Genomic DNA, 17,241 nt, shown 5'->3' with positions numbered 1-17,241 from the left:
AAATGTTTGCGCTTCAGTCTCTGGTTCTTTGTCCCAGAGGAAATAAGATTGTTGCCCAAGCTATAAATCAATCAACATGTTAAACAATCAACAGCTGATGTTGCTAATATTTTAACAGTTGATACACACCCAGACTGGTGGCTCCGAGGTCAGTGGGCTCCAAGATTCAGTCAGACTGCTAAAGTAGCTATCCAAGGTTCTGAACCCCCTGGCCAAAATGAATTCAGTACCTTGGATAGCTTCTCCAGAGTTCTGAGTGGTTCTGACTGAAACCCAGCCGGATTCACTGCCCCACTGATATCAGAGCCACCAGCCTCCACTGTACACACCACTAGAACCAGTTTAACTACATAACTACACAGCCAAAGCCTGCTTCTGTCATTAATCCTAATGGAGGACTATTGCTTGGAGGGGGGGGGGGGTTGGACTGTTCCTCTGGGCTATGCCCTTGTCCTCAACCGCCCTGTATGAATGGTAACCCTGATCATGTGAAGGAGCCCCCATGGGTACGTCTGGCTCCCTCTTCACACCATTATTCAACACGTGAGATGGGCAGGCAGAACCTGGTGGGTGAGATCTTGGGGGCAGGACCCCCTCCCCCTATTCATGAGTTAGGGGCTTAGCAGTGCGATCCTATCAGATCAACATCTGTTAGTTGGAGGGCCCCCCAATCTCAGAGACCTCTGTCCATCCAAGAGCCAGGGTAGGGCAGGAGGAATAATGGAAGCTTTTTTTGTCTCCTGCATCTCTGAAAGTTCATTTAATGATGGGCCTCTGAGCTGAACTCTCTCACCTTGCTTGGGGTGAGGATGGGGGATGAGAGGGCTGTGAATCCTGCAGATCCATGACCTCTCCTGCCCCCACCTACCGGCATGGCCCTCTTCTTCCTGAGGTCAGTTCTCAGGAGAGAAGCTAACATGGAGCTTTCTGAAGCAGTGAAGATGGGCAGGGGTGGGAGGGAAATCCCTATCATCCTTTCACATATCTCTAGGATTAAGAAGTGCCATGCTGGATCAGACCGAAGGTCCATTAGTCCAGGATTGCTCCCTAAGTGCCCCAGATGTCTTTTTACTGATCAGACATGTAAAATCCCCATTTTTCTCAAATGTTTGGGGCACACTCATTGATTTCCATAACCACCCTGCCCTGTGGCAGCCATTAGAAAAAGCCAACCCAGTACTAATTTCTAGCTATTTCGGCCTATGCCAAATCAGTTGAGTGAATGCATTGCCATGGGCTGCATTCTGCCCATATTTGACATGTTGGCACACCACCACTAACCAATATGTACAGCATGATCCATGCTGGATCAGAAGAGCCCTGCTGGATCAGACCAAAGGTCCATTTAGTCCAGCATTCTGTTGACACAGCGGCCAACCAGCTGCCCATGGGAAACCCACAAGCAGGCTGTGAGAGTGCCTCAGCACGCTCCCAACCATGCTCCCCAGCAAGTGGAGTACATAGGCATACTGCCTCTGATACTCACGGTAACATTTAGCCATCAGGACTAGTAGCCACTGAGAGCCTTCTCCTCCTTAATGCATGTTCATGCTCTTGTTATGCCCGGGTAGGTGATCGCAATGCATTGTACATGGGCCTGCTTTTGAAGAGAGTTTGGAAGCTTCGGCTAGTGAAGAATGTGGTGTCCCAGATGCTGTTGAGGTTAAGGCTAGGTAGGGAGCAAGGCTAAGTAAGGGGTATCTATTTTGTGCAAACTGTACTGGCTGTTCTTTGCTTCTGGCACTGATTTGGGCCTTTAAAGCCGAAGAAGAAGAACTGCCTGAGCCAGTACAAACTCCCCGACTTTTATGAACTTTAAGGTACCCTGCTCTATTGCCTGCCTTTAGCAATTAATAGATTGGCGGGCACAAGGAATAGATCCTTTTCAGTTGTGGCCTCTCATTTGTGGAACTTTCCCCCCATATGGGTCCCTTCCCTGCTAATTTTCAGGAAAGACCATAAGACTTTTTAAAATTATTATTTTAAGTCACCTTTGGCTAAGGAGAGTTTTTAGTTTTTCATTCTGTGGTTTTACCTTTTTGATAGTTTATTTGGCTGAATGTATATTTTCTTGTTAATTGTTGTTGCTCCTGCTGCTTTATAATTTTTGCTCTATTTTGTAAGCCATATTGGGATGTAGGGGGAGATACTTTGAACACTGGCTTAGAAGGCTGATATAGATATAGATATATTTACTCAAATGTAAGCCCCACTGAGTCCAGTGGGACTGAGGCCTTGTTCCACACCTCTAACTTCACATTTAAACTGGGCCATCCCATGAGCCCCTAGGGCAGTGCTAGCATGCCAGTGTAGCACCCATCCAGGCGACAAGTTGCTGGTAGGGTAGCCATATGCCCTACTTTAGAAAGGACAGTTCTCTATTTAATGGACTGTCAGAGGACAGTCCTTTGTTTGAGGCCATCCTGTCTTCGTCAAGTCCGTTTAAAGATAAAGAACCATAAGAAGCCAGGGAGCAGGGGTCATGAAGTTGTCCATCAACCTGGACAGCACATGGAGCAGTCATAGCTGGTCAGTCTTCTGCACTATTAATTCTAAATGTATATCTCTACATATAAATTAGAATAGGCATTTTTAATGCAGAATTGTGTTATTTTTTCTCCTCATTTTTAGTGATGCATTTCCTCTTTGTTGGTGATGCGTAAGTGGTCACCCTAATCCCTGATGTGATAATGCTACAAACACTCACTCTCTCACACACATACACAGTGACCCAGTTTAAATGAGACACCAGGACCACAAAATACTGCTCTGATAGGGTTAGGTGCATGATGGCTCCCCCATACCTATATTAAGCTTTACTCTCACGGGTTTTGATGCCAAGGTTTTTTATCCTGCAAGGCCAAATAATATCTTAGGGATTTTGTTATGATGGGCAGCGTATAGAAGTATCACAAATAAATTCATAAATAACAATAATAGCAACTTTGGTGAATGGGAATGGAATCCATCGAGGATTGCTACCAATCTTGAATATGCATGTAGTCACGCTGACCTTGGCCTGGAACCTTGTTAGAGCAGTGCTAAAGCTCAGCCATAGAATATGTGGATTAAACAGAAGAAAATGCCTTTGAGCATATGCAGAATGCCCTTGACCTCTAAACTATGTGATCAGCCTCCACATCATTAGGATTAGGATGTACAACTTCCTGGTGAGATGGTACTGCTTCTAAGCAGGTTGGAACCCTGGGATCCAGGTGTCTCTGTTTTTAAATTCTGTTCACTCATTTTAGCTCCTTAGAAGCATAGAATACAGATTAACAGTCTTCAGTCCTTGATGAAGTACAGATAACTTTAGTGGGGACTAGTATTCTGGATTCCATGCTTCTAAGGAGATAAAATGCATGAACAGAATTTAAAAAAGAGACACAGTTTACAAGCAATTTCCCAGATCCCAGTACTCAAACCTGCTTAGAAGTAGTACTTAGAACTTGGGTTGTACAGACCAATAAGGGCAGCTACTCCCCTGACATTACATTTTGCTTTTCACCTTGTCAGAATGTAGAAAGGAAAGGAGAGCTCAAAGGAAATGTTTCAACTGGCCCATCTTAAAATTCTTCTTCAGAAGCAAGCAGCTAAAGTCTCTTAAGAAGTCCTACCTCATTCCGTTATCACATATTTATAGGAACTTTCGATTTGAAAATTATTGGTTCACCTGTTATGAGGATGAGTTTTTGTATGAAAGCAAGTCCAAGATCTGAGCATTGACTCAAATGCAATGAACTATAAGTACTGTGCTGAACTTTTGACATTCTCCTCTTTCGAATTTTTTCAGGTGGCAAATTTCAGGGCTATGTGTGTAAAACCTTGCTGCTCCCTGTAGCCATTCTTAATTCCCCAGAATGCCCTGGGTTGAAGCATGATCTAAGCCCTATTCAGGCATTGTAAATCTGAGTAGAGTAAATGCACGAGGAGGGGGAGTGTGTTAGCTCCACCCCCTCCTTACATATTTCCATTGCCCCGTACTTCTGCAGGTCTGAAGCAGAGAGCCTTCCGAATCCACGGAGGTTCTCCAAGTGAGTTTGAATGCTGATTTTCTGAATAGAGCTGTAGTGTCATTCTCAATGGAATTCTGGGTGGAAATGGCCCACATACACACACATGTGCACACACACCACTGACACCTGCCATTAAATGATATTCAGATGGTTGCATCCCGCAATGGCTTTGTGCTAGCAGAAAGCACGTATGTTTACACAAGGAGGAATGCCCGGTTTTCACTGATTTCTCCCATCTACTTCACCCTGAAAAGCTGCTCCTGAGAATTGAGAGATGCACTGGAACAGTATATACGGGCCTGTTCAGACAACACTTCTGGCTCTGTGGTTAGCAAAACTGTGGTTCTCTGGTGTCGCACACACAACAGCTTAAGCCATGGTTAGAGCCTGCTGCAGACAGTCTGACTGGTTAGTGAGAGAGCAGGGTTTAGCAAAGCACATCGCACAAGCCACCTTAAATCCTGCTGCTTAACCGAAAGCCTTAACCAGCAGGGTTAAGGTGTCTTATGAACAGGCCCAATGTTGCAGAGGGCTGAAGTAGTTAAGGGGGATTGGCAAAAATCAGTTGCCTCACTTCACATCAGAGGAAGTACTTTCTCCCACCCCAAACCCACCATTGTGGTGTCCGTAGAACAACTGCCAAACTTTACTTTGAATCATGCTTACAAAGGCTTAATCCTAGAACAAATTAACAAACAAACATAAACAGTGCCAAGGCTCAGTCAAGTAATAATAAACATGATACTTAATTTAAACATATCCAAAATTCATCATCACTGCATGAAAAGCAGCCAATTGACGAAAGGTGGTCTTCCCAAGGCAAAAAGGAGTGATTTTCTGTCAGACTTGAACAACCCCAGAATGATGGGATATCACTGACCTCCCCTGAGAAGTGCCAATTCTCTCAGAAGGGCATGCAGAGAGTAGGTAATGCTTTGTAAATGTCACTCTTCTTGAGGTGAAGTAATATCCTTACCACAAGAAGGAGAAGGTCACTTTACCACCCCCTCCAAATCCATCCACATGAGAAAAATGGTATGTCCATACAAATTATGGGAGATGCTGTGTTTTAAAAATGCTTTTAAATTTCCTAACGAGAAGGATAGTGCCTATACAGGCACTGAATTCGGACTTGCCAGTTCGGTTGTATTTTTGTTCTCCTGTGTGTCCCCATGTCCTCTGGGAATTCACTGATAAAATTTATATCACATAGCAACTGCTCAAATTTTCTATTTCCCAGTTGACTTCAGCATTACCAATATTGAATTTGTGACGGTGCCAAGATTGAAATGGTGTGCATGTGCCTATGATTGTGTATTCCCCAGTGACTTATAAGGCTCACTAAAATAGCACAAAACTACTTAATGAGTTAAGGCATGTCGGTCCCTTCCATTAAGGGACCTGCTGTAGTGTGTACTCTGTCAGGCATCCTAGATCCAAAGAGAGCTCTGCTTTAAAAAACAGTATTGCTGTTTTGTCACTTCAGCTTAGAGATAGCATGTCAAAGTATTCTCCATGCAAACATAGACTTTATTGACTCATTATAAATAAAACATGGAGAGGTATCCTTTAATTACCGTAAATGTGGCTTGTTTACCCAAAGAGGCTTTTATAGTAAGATGCTGAACAAGTTTTATCGGCACATTCCTTAATACACAATTCTCTTCTTTGTCCCTAAACTCAAGTTGATTTTTCGATTCCAGAAAGGAAATATAGGAGTGTGAATCTATCAGAAGGCTTTTAATTCATTTGAATTCAGACTACAGGCTGTAAGAGCTTCCAATAACTATTGTGCTTTACTTCAATATCCTGCCATTAGGATATGGAAACTCTATGTTCAGAATAGGGATGCATGAGCATTCAGTTTCAGGGCTCATCTACACCAAGCAGGATATTGCACTATGAATGAAAGCGGTATATAAAAGGCAGGAGCCACACTACTGCTTTATAGTGGTAGTGAAGTGCACTGACAACTGTTGGGGCCTGTTGACACATCTACACCAAGCAGGATATAACACTATGAAAGTGTTATGAAAGCAGTATATGGTATGTGTCATGGACCCCAACGGCTGTTGGTGCACTTCACTACTACTATAAAGCAGTAGTGTGGCTCCTGCTTTTATATACTGCTTCCATACCACTTTCATAGTGCTATATCTGCTTGGTGTAGATGAGCCCTCAGTTGTATCCCCCAGCATGAAAAGATGCTCTGCTAAGGCCTGGTAAATTCCTGCCATCCACATCCTTCCCTTGACCTTAAGTAAATTACTTAGCCTTTGGGGAAGATGGAAGTGGTGGTCACAGGATTGATGCCAGCTGAATGGGTAAGGGTCTTGCTAACATCGATCCTGCTTCTGAGCAAGGCTGATGTCAAGGGTAGGCATGGTCAAATACCTCCCAAGGGCTCACACCAAGAGAACCCCTGTACTTGCTCCTCCTCTCCATCATTACAATCTGCCTGTTCACCTGTTTCTTGGAATGGCCAAGACAAAGATGGTGGGGAGAAGAAGGAGCAATAGATGCTACTTCCTACTTGTTCACTGGCTCTTTGCCTGTCAAGCAAGCAAGTCGTAGCAATGTTGAGAAAGAGGATGAGGAGTAATAGCAGCTGATGACAATGACAGTGAGAAGGTAGATTCACTGAGGGAAAGTGTCTTGCAGAAGAGCCCTCAAAAACCCATAATCCATACTGCTCCTATTTTAATTCTTGCAACAGCCCTAGTTCAGAGGCAGAATGCCTCTGAAAAAAATTAACTGGTAGTGTCCACACCTATTACAATATACAATATCCTTCCTTCATTTTGCAGGAACCATTGAGGAGGATGAAGGTGATGATCTATTGCTGAGTTCTGTGGATGAATTCTGGTGGTTTCCTCATATGTGGAGCCATATGCAACCTCATCTCTTCCATAATGAGTCATCCCTAGTGGAACAGATGATTCTCAACAAGGAATTTGCACTAGTGAGTACCTTCAGGCTCCAAAACATCTCGAAGAGCAGATCCACATTGAGCATGTTATAGTAATTATTCTTGAAGTAGTAATAGGATTAATGTTTAGTAGGTCTTAACTCAGCATAAAACTCAAGAAATCTTCCAATCAGGTGAATTGTAGAAAGTATCCCTAGTCATTCTGGGAATTTCAAGTTGTAGTGATGACTCCAGAGGCTCTCATGACAGAGGGTTTGAGCGATCTGCCAAAGCCAGTTCCTATTAATAATAGTTGTTCCTATAGGGTGGCCACTTATGCCTCACCAAAAAAGAGGAAATGCATCACCAAAAAAGATAACAAAAGATTTGGATAAGATGTGCATGTGCTAATTTATATCTAGTGATGCACGTTTAGAAACAATAATTTAAACAAATACAATGCATCTCGCCCTAGTGGGGAAGACTGTGACCAGCTGATATGTATATACTGTATGTGTGCCTGGTAAGTCTCCCATCCAGATGCTAAAATGTAGATAGGCAACTTCCAAGCCCTCTGACCCCCCCCCCTTTAATGATAAAGACCTGTAATAACTGGAGTTGCTTTGTTCAGCCTTTCAAAGAGAGAATATCTTCAAACAGAGGACTTTACCTCTGTAAAGTAGGGCATATGAGCACTGTTTGTTCCTATCGTTATGGATCAACTTTGACAGCAAATGTTATATGCTTTTTTAAAAAAATGATATATAATGAATCCTTGGTTCATTTATACATTTATGTATTAGGATAATCTATACACAGTCACTTTTAGTAGGGTAGTCCAGACTCCAAAGAATATCTCTGAATAAAAAACTTATATTAAATGAGGATACAAGCCATGACTTTATGTTTTGATAATGGTCGTACAGAGGTTGCTTCTGTCTTTTAACATTGAATTCTATAGCTGTACCATTTCCTTATGAGCACTTTAAAAAAAAAAGCTGCCTTGTAAGAAATTTATCTTCCTGACAAAACAGCCTCCCTGATGTCTAACATGGAGCTGGTGTCCATGAACTCAGAGTCATCTTAAACCCTCTCCTGCTTTTCAATTCATTTGCCTTGCTTTACTTCCTACTGCCTGCCTGTTTATCATGAACAAAAACTCTGTTTCCCAAATAGTATTTTCGGCTGTAAATCAACTTCCAAGATCACCATTGTACTTAAGGAGCTACAGTAAATAACTGGTGTAGCATATTGTTCCTATGCACTCTCTTGCTCTCTCTCATACCTGCAACTGCTATTAGCTCAGAGTTTACTTGCTCAGACTTACTTCCGAGGATTGCATTGCTAATGTTCATCCAGGAGCAGAATCTAAAATTGCATCTGTGACTTTCAGGGTGTAGCTTTTTTCTTTCCTTTCCTTCCCAAATCATTATGTAATTATTAGGCCCATCAGTAAGACCACAGTACATGATGATAACAGTTCTTGCTCAGCTCATATTGAAATGGACTTCAAATTGTTGCCCCCCGAAAGTTGAATGGCATGCCTCTAAAAGTCTTCTATAAAGGTACTATTTCTGAGAAAAGTTGTCAAGATGCGATGGTGCTATTTATACCCAAACTACTATCCATGCAGGATGAAGGGCAGATGTTTCTGACACATATACAGTGTATTTGTAAGCACCCGGCTTGTTGATGGGGAGGGTGATAAAATTCAGCAAAGAAGCAAAGTAATATTTATATTTACATCACTGTCAGTCAGTCAGTCTCTCTCTCTCTTTCTCTCTCTTTCTGGTCTCGGCTGTAGCCTCTCTTTTCTGTCAAGTGCTTGTCTACTCAATAACTGCAGTCCCTAAGGAATGTACCTCCAAAACCAGGAGAGAACTGAGTGTTGGGATGCAATAATGGAAGGAAGGAACTGTCTCTATTAATCAAAATGTATTAATGCAATTCTACCTGGATTTGGAGACACATGTTTGAGGCAGAATACAGATACTGTGCACGCACAAACACAGAGACAACTTTAATAGTATTTTTCACATCAGCACTTCATTCCAGCTACTTGATGCAATGCCTTACTATAGATCTTTGTAATCCGCCTTGGGAGCCTTTTTGGCTAAAGGCTTTTCTTTTCTTTTTTTTTAAGCAGAAAAATCAAAGAGGCTTAGCAACTTTTTTTTTAAAAAAAAGCCTACATCTGAAAGTGTTAGGTATATGCATTATTTTAGAATCTCAATGAATCTGGAAAACTACCCAAACTCCTTATTGTATATATTGATAGGTCATGTGGTATATGTTTATTGATTGACTAGTTTTTCCTATTGAGTGTTTCTATTGAGTGTTGTTCATATCTTTTTATTATGGCCAGTGGCCAAAGCAAATAAATTGAACTGAATTGAATTGAAGAGCCTTTGGCTGCATTCCCAATCAATCCATTGCACTGAACTTCTTGCCCATCTTGGCTCTGAACCCATGAATTTCATTCCCGAAGGAGTCGAGGCATAGTCCTCTGATCTTCCAACTTACTCTTCAAGGCAACTGCAATCCTAGATTTCTTATACAAGTGTTGCTAAACTAAATGGTGTGTTAGAAATTGATCACTGAATGTAAAAAACAAAAAAACACTGTGGCCAGATCCACACCAAGCAGGATATTGCACTATGAATGCAGTATATAAAAGCAGGAACCACACTACTGCTTTATAGCATATTTATAGCACTGACAACTGTTGGGGTCCATTGACACATACGTGGCAGGGTCTTGCTATTTACTGTGTGGTCTGTGCAGCACCATGTACATCGATGGTGCTATATAAATAAATAATAATAATAATAATAATATACTGCTTTCATACCGCTATATCCTGCTTCGTGTGGCTCCTGCCTTTTATATACGACTTTCATAGTGCAATATCCTGCTTGGTGTAGATTAGGCCTCTGCTTATATATTGATACTTAACTTGAAAACAGATTGGGGTAAATTTTTAAATTGCCCCAAGACTCTCTCTAACCCAGTGGTTCTCAACCTACCTAATGCCGCGACCCTTTAATACAGTTCCTCATGTTGTGGTGACCCCCAACCATAAAATTATTTTCGTTCTTCTCTACACGATCCATTGTCATGGGATGGTTTGCTAATGAAAATAATACATAACAATAGCTTTAATAATACAAAAGATGATACATGACATAGTTCAGTCAATACAGTTTCCTAAGACCATCGGAAATATGTGTTTTCCGATGGTCTTAGGCGACCCCTGTGAAAGGGTCGTTCGACCCCCAAAGGAGTCCCGACCCACAGGTTGAGAACTGCTGCTCTAACCAAATTACACTCACACACTAAGAGTCTTCTAAGAATGGTTATATTATAAGCTATTCCCCTAGTCTGTTTTCAGGTCCAGAAACATTAAAGTGGAGATAACAGCAACCTTCTTCTACCTTCATATGACAGTGTTCATCCAGCAGCAGCTCCACAGCCTGGTAGTGACAGAGACTGAGGCCTACAGCCATGTTCTAGCCTAGGACTCAGCTTGCTCAGTGGATAACTAAATCATTAGACTTTATTGCCCTTCTATTTTGATTGAATTTAGAGATCCAGTAGGCAACTTAACAAAAGAGGAAGGCTCTGACCAGGTTCACATATTTAAGCCACAACAAGCCATGGCACCTGCAAGCACCATTCTGAAAATTCAAGTTGTAACCACAGCTTGTCGTGTTACCTGAATCCACTGGGGGTGAGTTATGCAATGGTTAAACAACCCTCACATAACTCTAAAGAAGGCCCCTCCTGCCCAGTTTGTACAACACAATAAGCTGCAGTAGTGGCTTGAATATTCAAACTGCTGCCTGCCAGTGTCACAGTTTAAGCCACACTGGGCTGTTTGATTGTGAAAATATGCCCAACAACTAGGATTGATCTAATGAGTGGGGTGAGGAAGGAGGAGGCAGCAAGAGGAACAATTCAGATAAATATGCCATTAAGCTGTGATCCTCTACACATGTACCTGGGAGTAAGTCTCATTGAACGCAATGGGGCTTACTTCTGATTGGACACACATAAGATTGCACTCTTAAGACAAGTCACTCCATTCAACCAATACTGGGAATTAGTGCCTTTGTGTGTCATACATGAACACACAGAGACATTAAGCTCTCTTTCACTGAATTTATTTATTACATTTCTATACCGCCCAATAGCCGGAGCTCTCTGGGCGGTTCACAAAACATCAAGTTACTCCAAAATCCTACTCACCTGTATCCATTGGTATGTTTTTTTGAGTAAGTGTAGGTCATGGTATTCATGTATAAGCAGAACATGTGCATGCCTAGCCAGTTATCTGGAAATCTAGAATGTTGGATATCAGGGAGTTTACTGTACTCATTACTTCATATTCCAATCTTTTAGTATCACAGGAAGCTATATTGTGCCAGGCACAAAACGCTATGGGCCTAAAATGAATGTGTCGGATCTTCACATATATAAGGAAAATTAAACATGGGCAACTAGAGTTTTGCTTTTATTTTTTTCCAAATGCTAAGCTTGCCACACTGCAGGCTGAGTACTCTTCACAATGCCCCCTCCCTCTCCTGGGCTTTTAAGGACACATATGTTCCTAGATACGTTGAGATATAAAATGGTAGCAACCACAAATGTTCTCAAAATGCACAGCATTTTTTTGAAATTTCAACCTGACTATATATCTAAGAGTTGCCTTTTGAGCCTTGCCTTTAATCCTGCCTCCCTCTCCTACTGAAGCCATTTTGCCTTCTGCTTCACTAGAAACCTCATCTAGAAACCATAGAAATAGATTAACAGAGCATCACCACACACGATCTGATTTCCCTCTCATGGTTCTTGGGCCCCTAGCACCATAATTTCTTTTTTCTAGCCTTGCATAATGCACTTTGACTCACTGAAAATAAACTTAAGGGTTTTTTTTGTTTTTTATTTCATTTGAAAGTAGATTGTGCCCAGAATTTTCACAAGCCAAAACCTCTCATGGTAATTAACTATTACATAGAAAAGCTGTAGTCTTCAATTGCAAACAGCAGGATAAAAAAAAAATGTGATACTTTAAAATATTGAAAATTGATAACTGGAAGAGTTGTTGGTACATTCACTAAAGCAAGTAATTCATCCCCCCCCCTCCCAAGAAAGGAAAAGGAAAAGAAACTTTACTAAAATAAAATAATGCATTAAGCTGACATAGTAAAAAAAAAATCTCCTATGGGAAGGGCTCAGCCTGCCTGAACAATAATACCAGAAAGAAATGTCCTAGCACTAAAAGTAGATAAGAGCTTATGTAAATCTTTTAATTCAGCAACTCAGAAAGTGCTGAGAGCCAACATATCACCTCTCTCCTTTTGACAAGACTGAAAGCAATTCAGCAGGGATTGCTTTTTCATATAGCCTTGTTATGCCAACAGAGGACAACACTATTTTATATCTCTCAAACTGTTGGAAACAGGATTTGTGGTGCTAAAATAGACAGTTATTCCACTTCAGGGCTGTAGCCACATAGGGAGCAGGGCCTTCTGGACCAGCCCACCCTCCACCCTTCGTAATATGTCAATCCGGGGCCCTCCCTGAATTTCTAGGGGTGGGGGTTGTTTTAAAAAGTAAGTATCCAGACTTTTTACTTGTGGAAACATAAAGAAAATATGCTGACAGTATTCTACCCAGAAGTGAACGTATACCCACCTTCTAGCCAATCTGTCCTCTATTTTAAGGGGTGGGATGCATGCAGCCGCCCAGTGCAGCCCCCAAAATTCAAGGGCACCACCCCAAAATGTAATATTATTTTAAAAATGGCATCCAGAGCTGTTATGAAGTGCCCAAGGGGTCAACATAAGCTAGGGTGACCATATGAAAAGGAGGACAGGGCTCCTGTATCTTTAACAGTTGCATAGAAAAGGGAATTTCAGCAGGTGTCATTTGTATATATGGAGAACCTGGTGAAATTCCCTCTTCATCACAACAGTTAAAGTGCAGGAGCTACATTAGAGTGACCAGATTTAAAAGAGGGCAGGGCACCTGCAGCTTTAACTGTTGTGCTGAAGAGGAAATTTCACCAAGTTCTCCATATGTACAAATGACACCTGCTGAAATCCCCTTTTCAATACAACTGTTAAAGATACAGGAGTCCTGTCCTCCTTCTCATATGGTCACCCTACCCATGGGAAGCGTTCCAAGAGAGCAAACATCCCCCACCCCGGACCTTCCAGAGATGCCTACAGCTTTTCAATTTCAACTGGTGTCCAGGCCAAGTCCAGTTTAGAAAGAAAGAACCAAGAAAGATCAACAGGCCCTTGAGGATTTCCTTCAACAGTTCACACCTGGACAGCAGACTGACTGTGGAGGTTAGTTTTCCCAACTGTGATTGTGTGTATGTGTATATATCTTTAAGAGGCCTGTAGCTGTTAGTTTTCCTTCCCTTTCTGGAGGCCTGGGCATCTATTTGTTCTCCTTTTGCATGGGCTTTGGAGCCAGGCAGTATGGTGTGTGGTTCCTCAGGAGTTAGTCTTCTCCCAAATGTTTAACAATAAAGGATACTGTTGTGGCAGCTTCAGAGCCATTACTTGGCAAGCAAGTCCTAGGGTGAACTGCAAGTTGAGCAGGTAAGCTCAAGCCCGTATTGTCCACGCCCAAGTGACATTACACCCAGTATGGTGAGTTGTCTTGTATTTCTATTAAAATGATAGTAGATTTTGTTTTAATCTGCATCTCTACAAATATAATTAAGCATATCCAAAGTCTATGCAAATTTTGACTAATATTTTGACTAATTTTTCAATGATATGTAAGTGCCCATCATTGTTCGGGTTGTTCTGAAATGATTCCTCGCCCCTCATCCCTCCCTCCAAAATCCTGGCTATGGACCTGTTCCATGAGCCTGGCTTTAAAACATGCCACACATTTGTAAAAACCTTAATGCAAGGAATGCGTCTAGCAGAAATGCAAGTTTGAAGGTGTTCATTTAAGCATTCAGTCTAAAGTACTGACGTGCAATGAGCATTTCTATCGAAGTGGCTAGCTGAACAAACCTGCAACATTTCATTTCTAGCAAGAAGATTCACGCGTAAGAGGGAATCCCTTTCTTCAGTTACGAACTTAAATGCAGAAGTGTAAAGAATGAACTGTTCACTTCTGCAAGGACTATTGCACTTTTAGCACTTGTGGAAACAGGAGGTGACTGTGTTTATTGTTTATAACGGAAGCAGAGCAATGTATCATGCTTCATTGCCTACTGTAGAAACTCTGGTATTGTTTGTGGGGGGATCAAGTATCAAACATATTTTGTTTGTTTTACATTTCCAATATGGAATATAAAGACTTGCTTCTTTAAAAAAATGTCCATCAATTTATTACATATTGAATGTCATCTCCAGCAACTATAAAGAGAAGGATATTAAATTCCCTTTCAATAATATGTTACCTTCTAACCACCTTCTCTGATTTTATCCTGCTGACTTATCAATCCAATAAAGAAATGGAACTGTTTTGTTGTTTAGTCAGTTCCTGACAATCTTTTCCTACAAAACCTTGATGCATACTCTGGTGAATTTTCCTAGTATATCTTAAAACTGAAGGAACCCAACAACTATTTAATTGCCATTCCCCAGAATTCTTATAATTGATAGCTTTGCTGCTTGACATCTTTCTTCGTACTTTCATCATGTGCATTTGTACTGGCATTTCAAATAGAGAAGGAACATTCTAGTCAGTAATTCTGCCTGTAGTGTCAACCAACGGGGTAAACGGGATATAGTCCTATGGTTTTTCCTTAGGCGCAGAACAGAGCTTCTTGAATGCTAAAGCCAATCAACATTTCAGGTACTTAATGGGGCAAGGGGGGTTATCCCACAAGTCCCACCCAAGTACAGTTAATAAACACGTACAAGATGGATCCAGCCACTGCCTGCAAGCCTGAGGTAAACTGGCTTGCCTTAGATTAGACTTGCCAATTTTGCAGCTCCAGGCAGCCCCCAAAACAAGACTCAATTATTATCAAGCACCTGGTAGGTACTGATGGAGTTACAAGCCATTCCCTCAAGTATGAGAGACAGAATGCCTCTCACTACATTGCCCATGTCCTACTTTTGGGCTTCCCATAGGCATGGCTCTGCTTATGTTCTAATGAGCCATTGGCCAAGGTTTTGCCTAGGAGCTAGGCCCTTTACACTTCCAAAGCCTAGAATATTAAATTTTAATTTTAACTGGTAGAAGTGAGTCAGCTCTCAGCAGTGAAATTGTGAGCTCAGAGTGGGAGTCCAGTAAAGGTGAAAGAGTCAATTGTATAGGACACAGAACAAGAATGGTTCTCCTGTGTCAGTCTTTAAAGGAGAAGGGGAGCAGTCTTTACATTACACATAATTCTTCCCCAGGCTTAGTTATTCAGAACAAAAACCCAAGGAAAAGTTGGTTGGTGATTACTTAATTGAATGCTGCTTTCTACAGCAAAGGAAAAAGAAGCTAGAATAGGCTCTATGGCTTACATAATTTTCATGTACGTAATAGCAGCCATGTGTTTTCCAAAGTTTTCCCTGCAGTAGCTTGCAGTACTTCTTTATATGTGTGCAATCTTTATTTGTGCATCAATTTTGTTACACTTTGCAAAATACCATCTAGTCCCTTGGAAATATAGAACTAAAGAGGTAAATATTTTGACATTTCCAGTACTTTCTGGAGTTCGCAAAACTCATGGAAGGCAGACAAAATGTAGTAAAAATGTACTGGCAGAATTAGAGATTGATATTGAAAGAAACTTAGGAGAATCAATTGCCTTTGGCATTCTATATTACTTCATGTCTGGAGGGGCTTGGGACAAAGTCCATAGGACAGAACTGGAGGGCATGGATGACACTTAAACTTGTGCTTCCTCCTGCTGCTATAGAACTCCCATTTCAATGCAGGACATTTCACTACCCATATGCATCTTCCCCAAATGCCTTGAGAGAAGCTGAAAGACAAAAATAAATAAGGCTAGTAACAGCTTCATAGTCAACAAGTTGAAGGTAGTTTGAAAGAGGGATTGCGCCCACCGCCACACATTATTGACCATAGGTCACAGTTCCAAAGAATTGCTCCTTCTAAACTTGATGATTTATAAGTCATTCTCCTACACATTGTAATATAATGTTGTCTTCTTTGGTTTTTACCCCAGGAACATGGTATTCCAATTGACTTGGGCTATGCAGTGGCCCCTCACCATTCCGGCGTCTACCCTGTTCACATTCAGCTTTATGAAGCCTGGAAGAAAGTCTGGGGTATTAAAGTCACCAGCACTGAAGAGTACCCTCATCTGAAACCTGCACGGTACAGACGGGGCTTCATCCACAATGGCATCATGGTACATTGCATTTCCATTACTTCATAATCGTATCTCTGCAAAAATGGCTAAAACAATGTTATTTCTCACATTGCTTGGAGTGCTAGAAATGGTCTTTAAAAACCATAAGTGACAGAGAAATTTTAAGAAACTGTGCCAGGCTTGAACTGCACATTCAGTCACAATCAGCTATCACAGTTGGAGGTCTAGCTTCCATGCATGTATTTATTGGAAGCTGGGGTGGGGTGGGCAGTTGAAGAGGATATCCAACTGGCAAGATTGTTTAAATAATAGATGCAAACATTTTCCGTTAGTTTGAAAGAAAGGCTTTACAGATGTCTGACTTCATGGGCAAAATTATTGACTCCTTTTGCATAGTTGGTGCATGTTTTATACAGAAAGTGAGCATTCAGACAATAAGTGTAATTATGACTTGGAGACACGGCAATTCTGCAGCAATTCTGTACCTCTGTAAAGGACTACAACATGCTTTATCCATGTTCTCAATGAACTCAGATGGGCTTGCATATTTCCCGTGCCACTATGCTATGGCATGGAAAAAGCTGCAGTCACCATAGCAGAAGAAGTGGAGTTCTTCCCAGCCAATACAAAGAGAGCACAGCTGTTTATATTTTCCACTGAATGTCATGGCAGGAGGTCAAAGCTGTTGGTCCAAGGTCATCTCTATGTAGGATTAACTTGGCCCATCAGTGATATAAAAAGTTCTGGCTAGTTGGCAGCTGTAACTACCAAAGCAGCGAGAGGGAACAGATTGGAGCAAAAGGCACAGATGAACATTATCTCCAAAGGAAATGTCAAGGAAATTTTAGGCAGATGGGAATCAGAAAAATTTACTAGAGGCCATCAGTACTGTATCAATAGAAAAGTTGGTTCAAGATAGTTAAGGGTAGGTTTTATGACATCTGCCCATCAAAGATTTTAAGATGAGAAATATCTTGAGTCCCTTATTGATTTATGAATTGGAGAAGGTT

At 41.4% G+C, this 17,241-nt stretch overlaps 1 protein-coding gene across 1 annotated transcript in view; it reads left to right on the top strand.

Moving 5' to 3' along the window:
• The window catches only part of LOC134405164 (bifunctional heparan sulfate N-deacetylase/N-sulfotransferase 4), a 126,323-nt gene that overhangs the window by 44,183 nt on the left and 64,899 nt on the right, over nt 1–17,241 (top strand). Inside the window, exons 3-4 of the mRNA XM_063136364.1 lie at nt 6,824–6,978; nt 16,085–16,270. Of these exons, the coding sequence (XP_062992434.1) occupies nt 6,824–6,978; nt 16,085–16,270 (341 nt within the window). The remainder of the gene's footprint in view (nt 1–6,823; nt 6,979–16,084; nt 16,271–17,241) is intronic.

Source organism: Elgaria multicarinata, chromosome 10 (assembly GCF_023053635.1).
Source record: "Elgaria multicarinata webbii isolate HBS135686 ecotype San Diego chromosome 10, rElgMul1.1.pri, whole genome shotgun sequence".
Lineage (NCBI taxonomy): Eukaryota > Metazoa > Chordata > Lepidosauria > Squamata > Anguidae > Elgaria > Elgaria multicarinata.
Note: the sequence above shows the minus strand (reverse complement) of the source record. Positions and strands in the feature narration are given on the sequence as shown.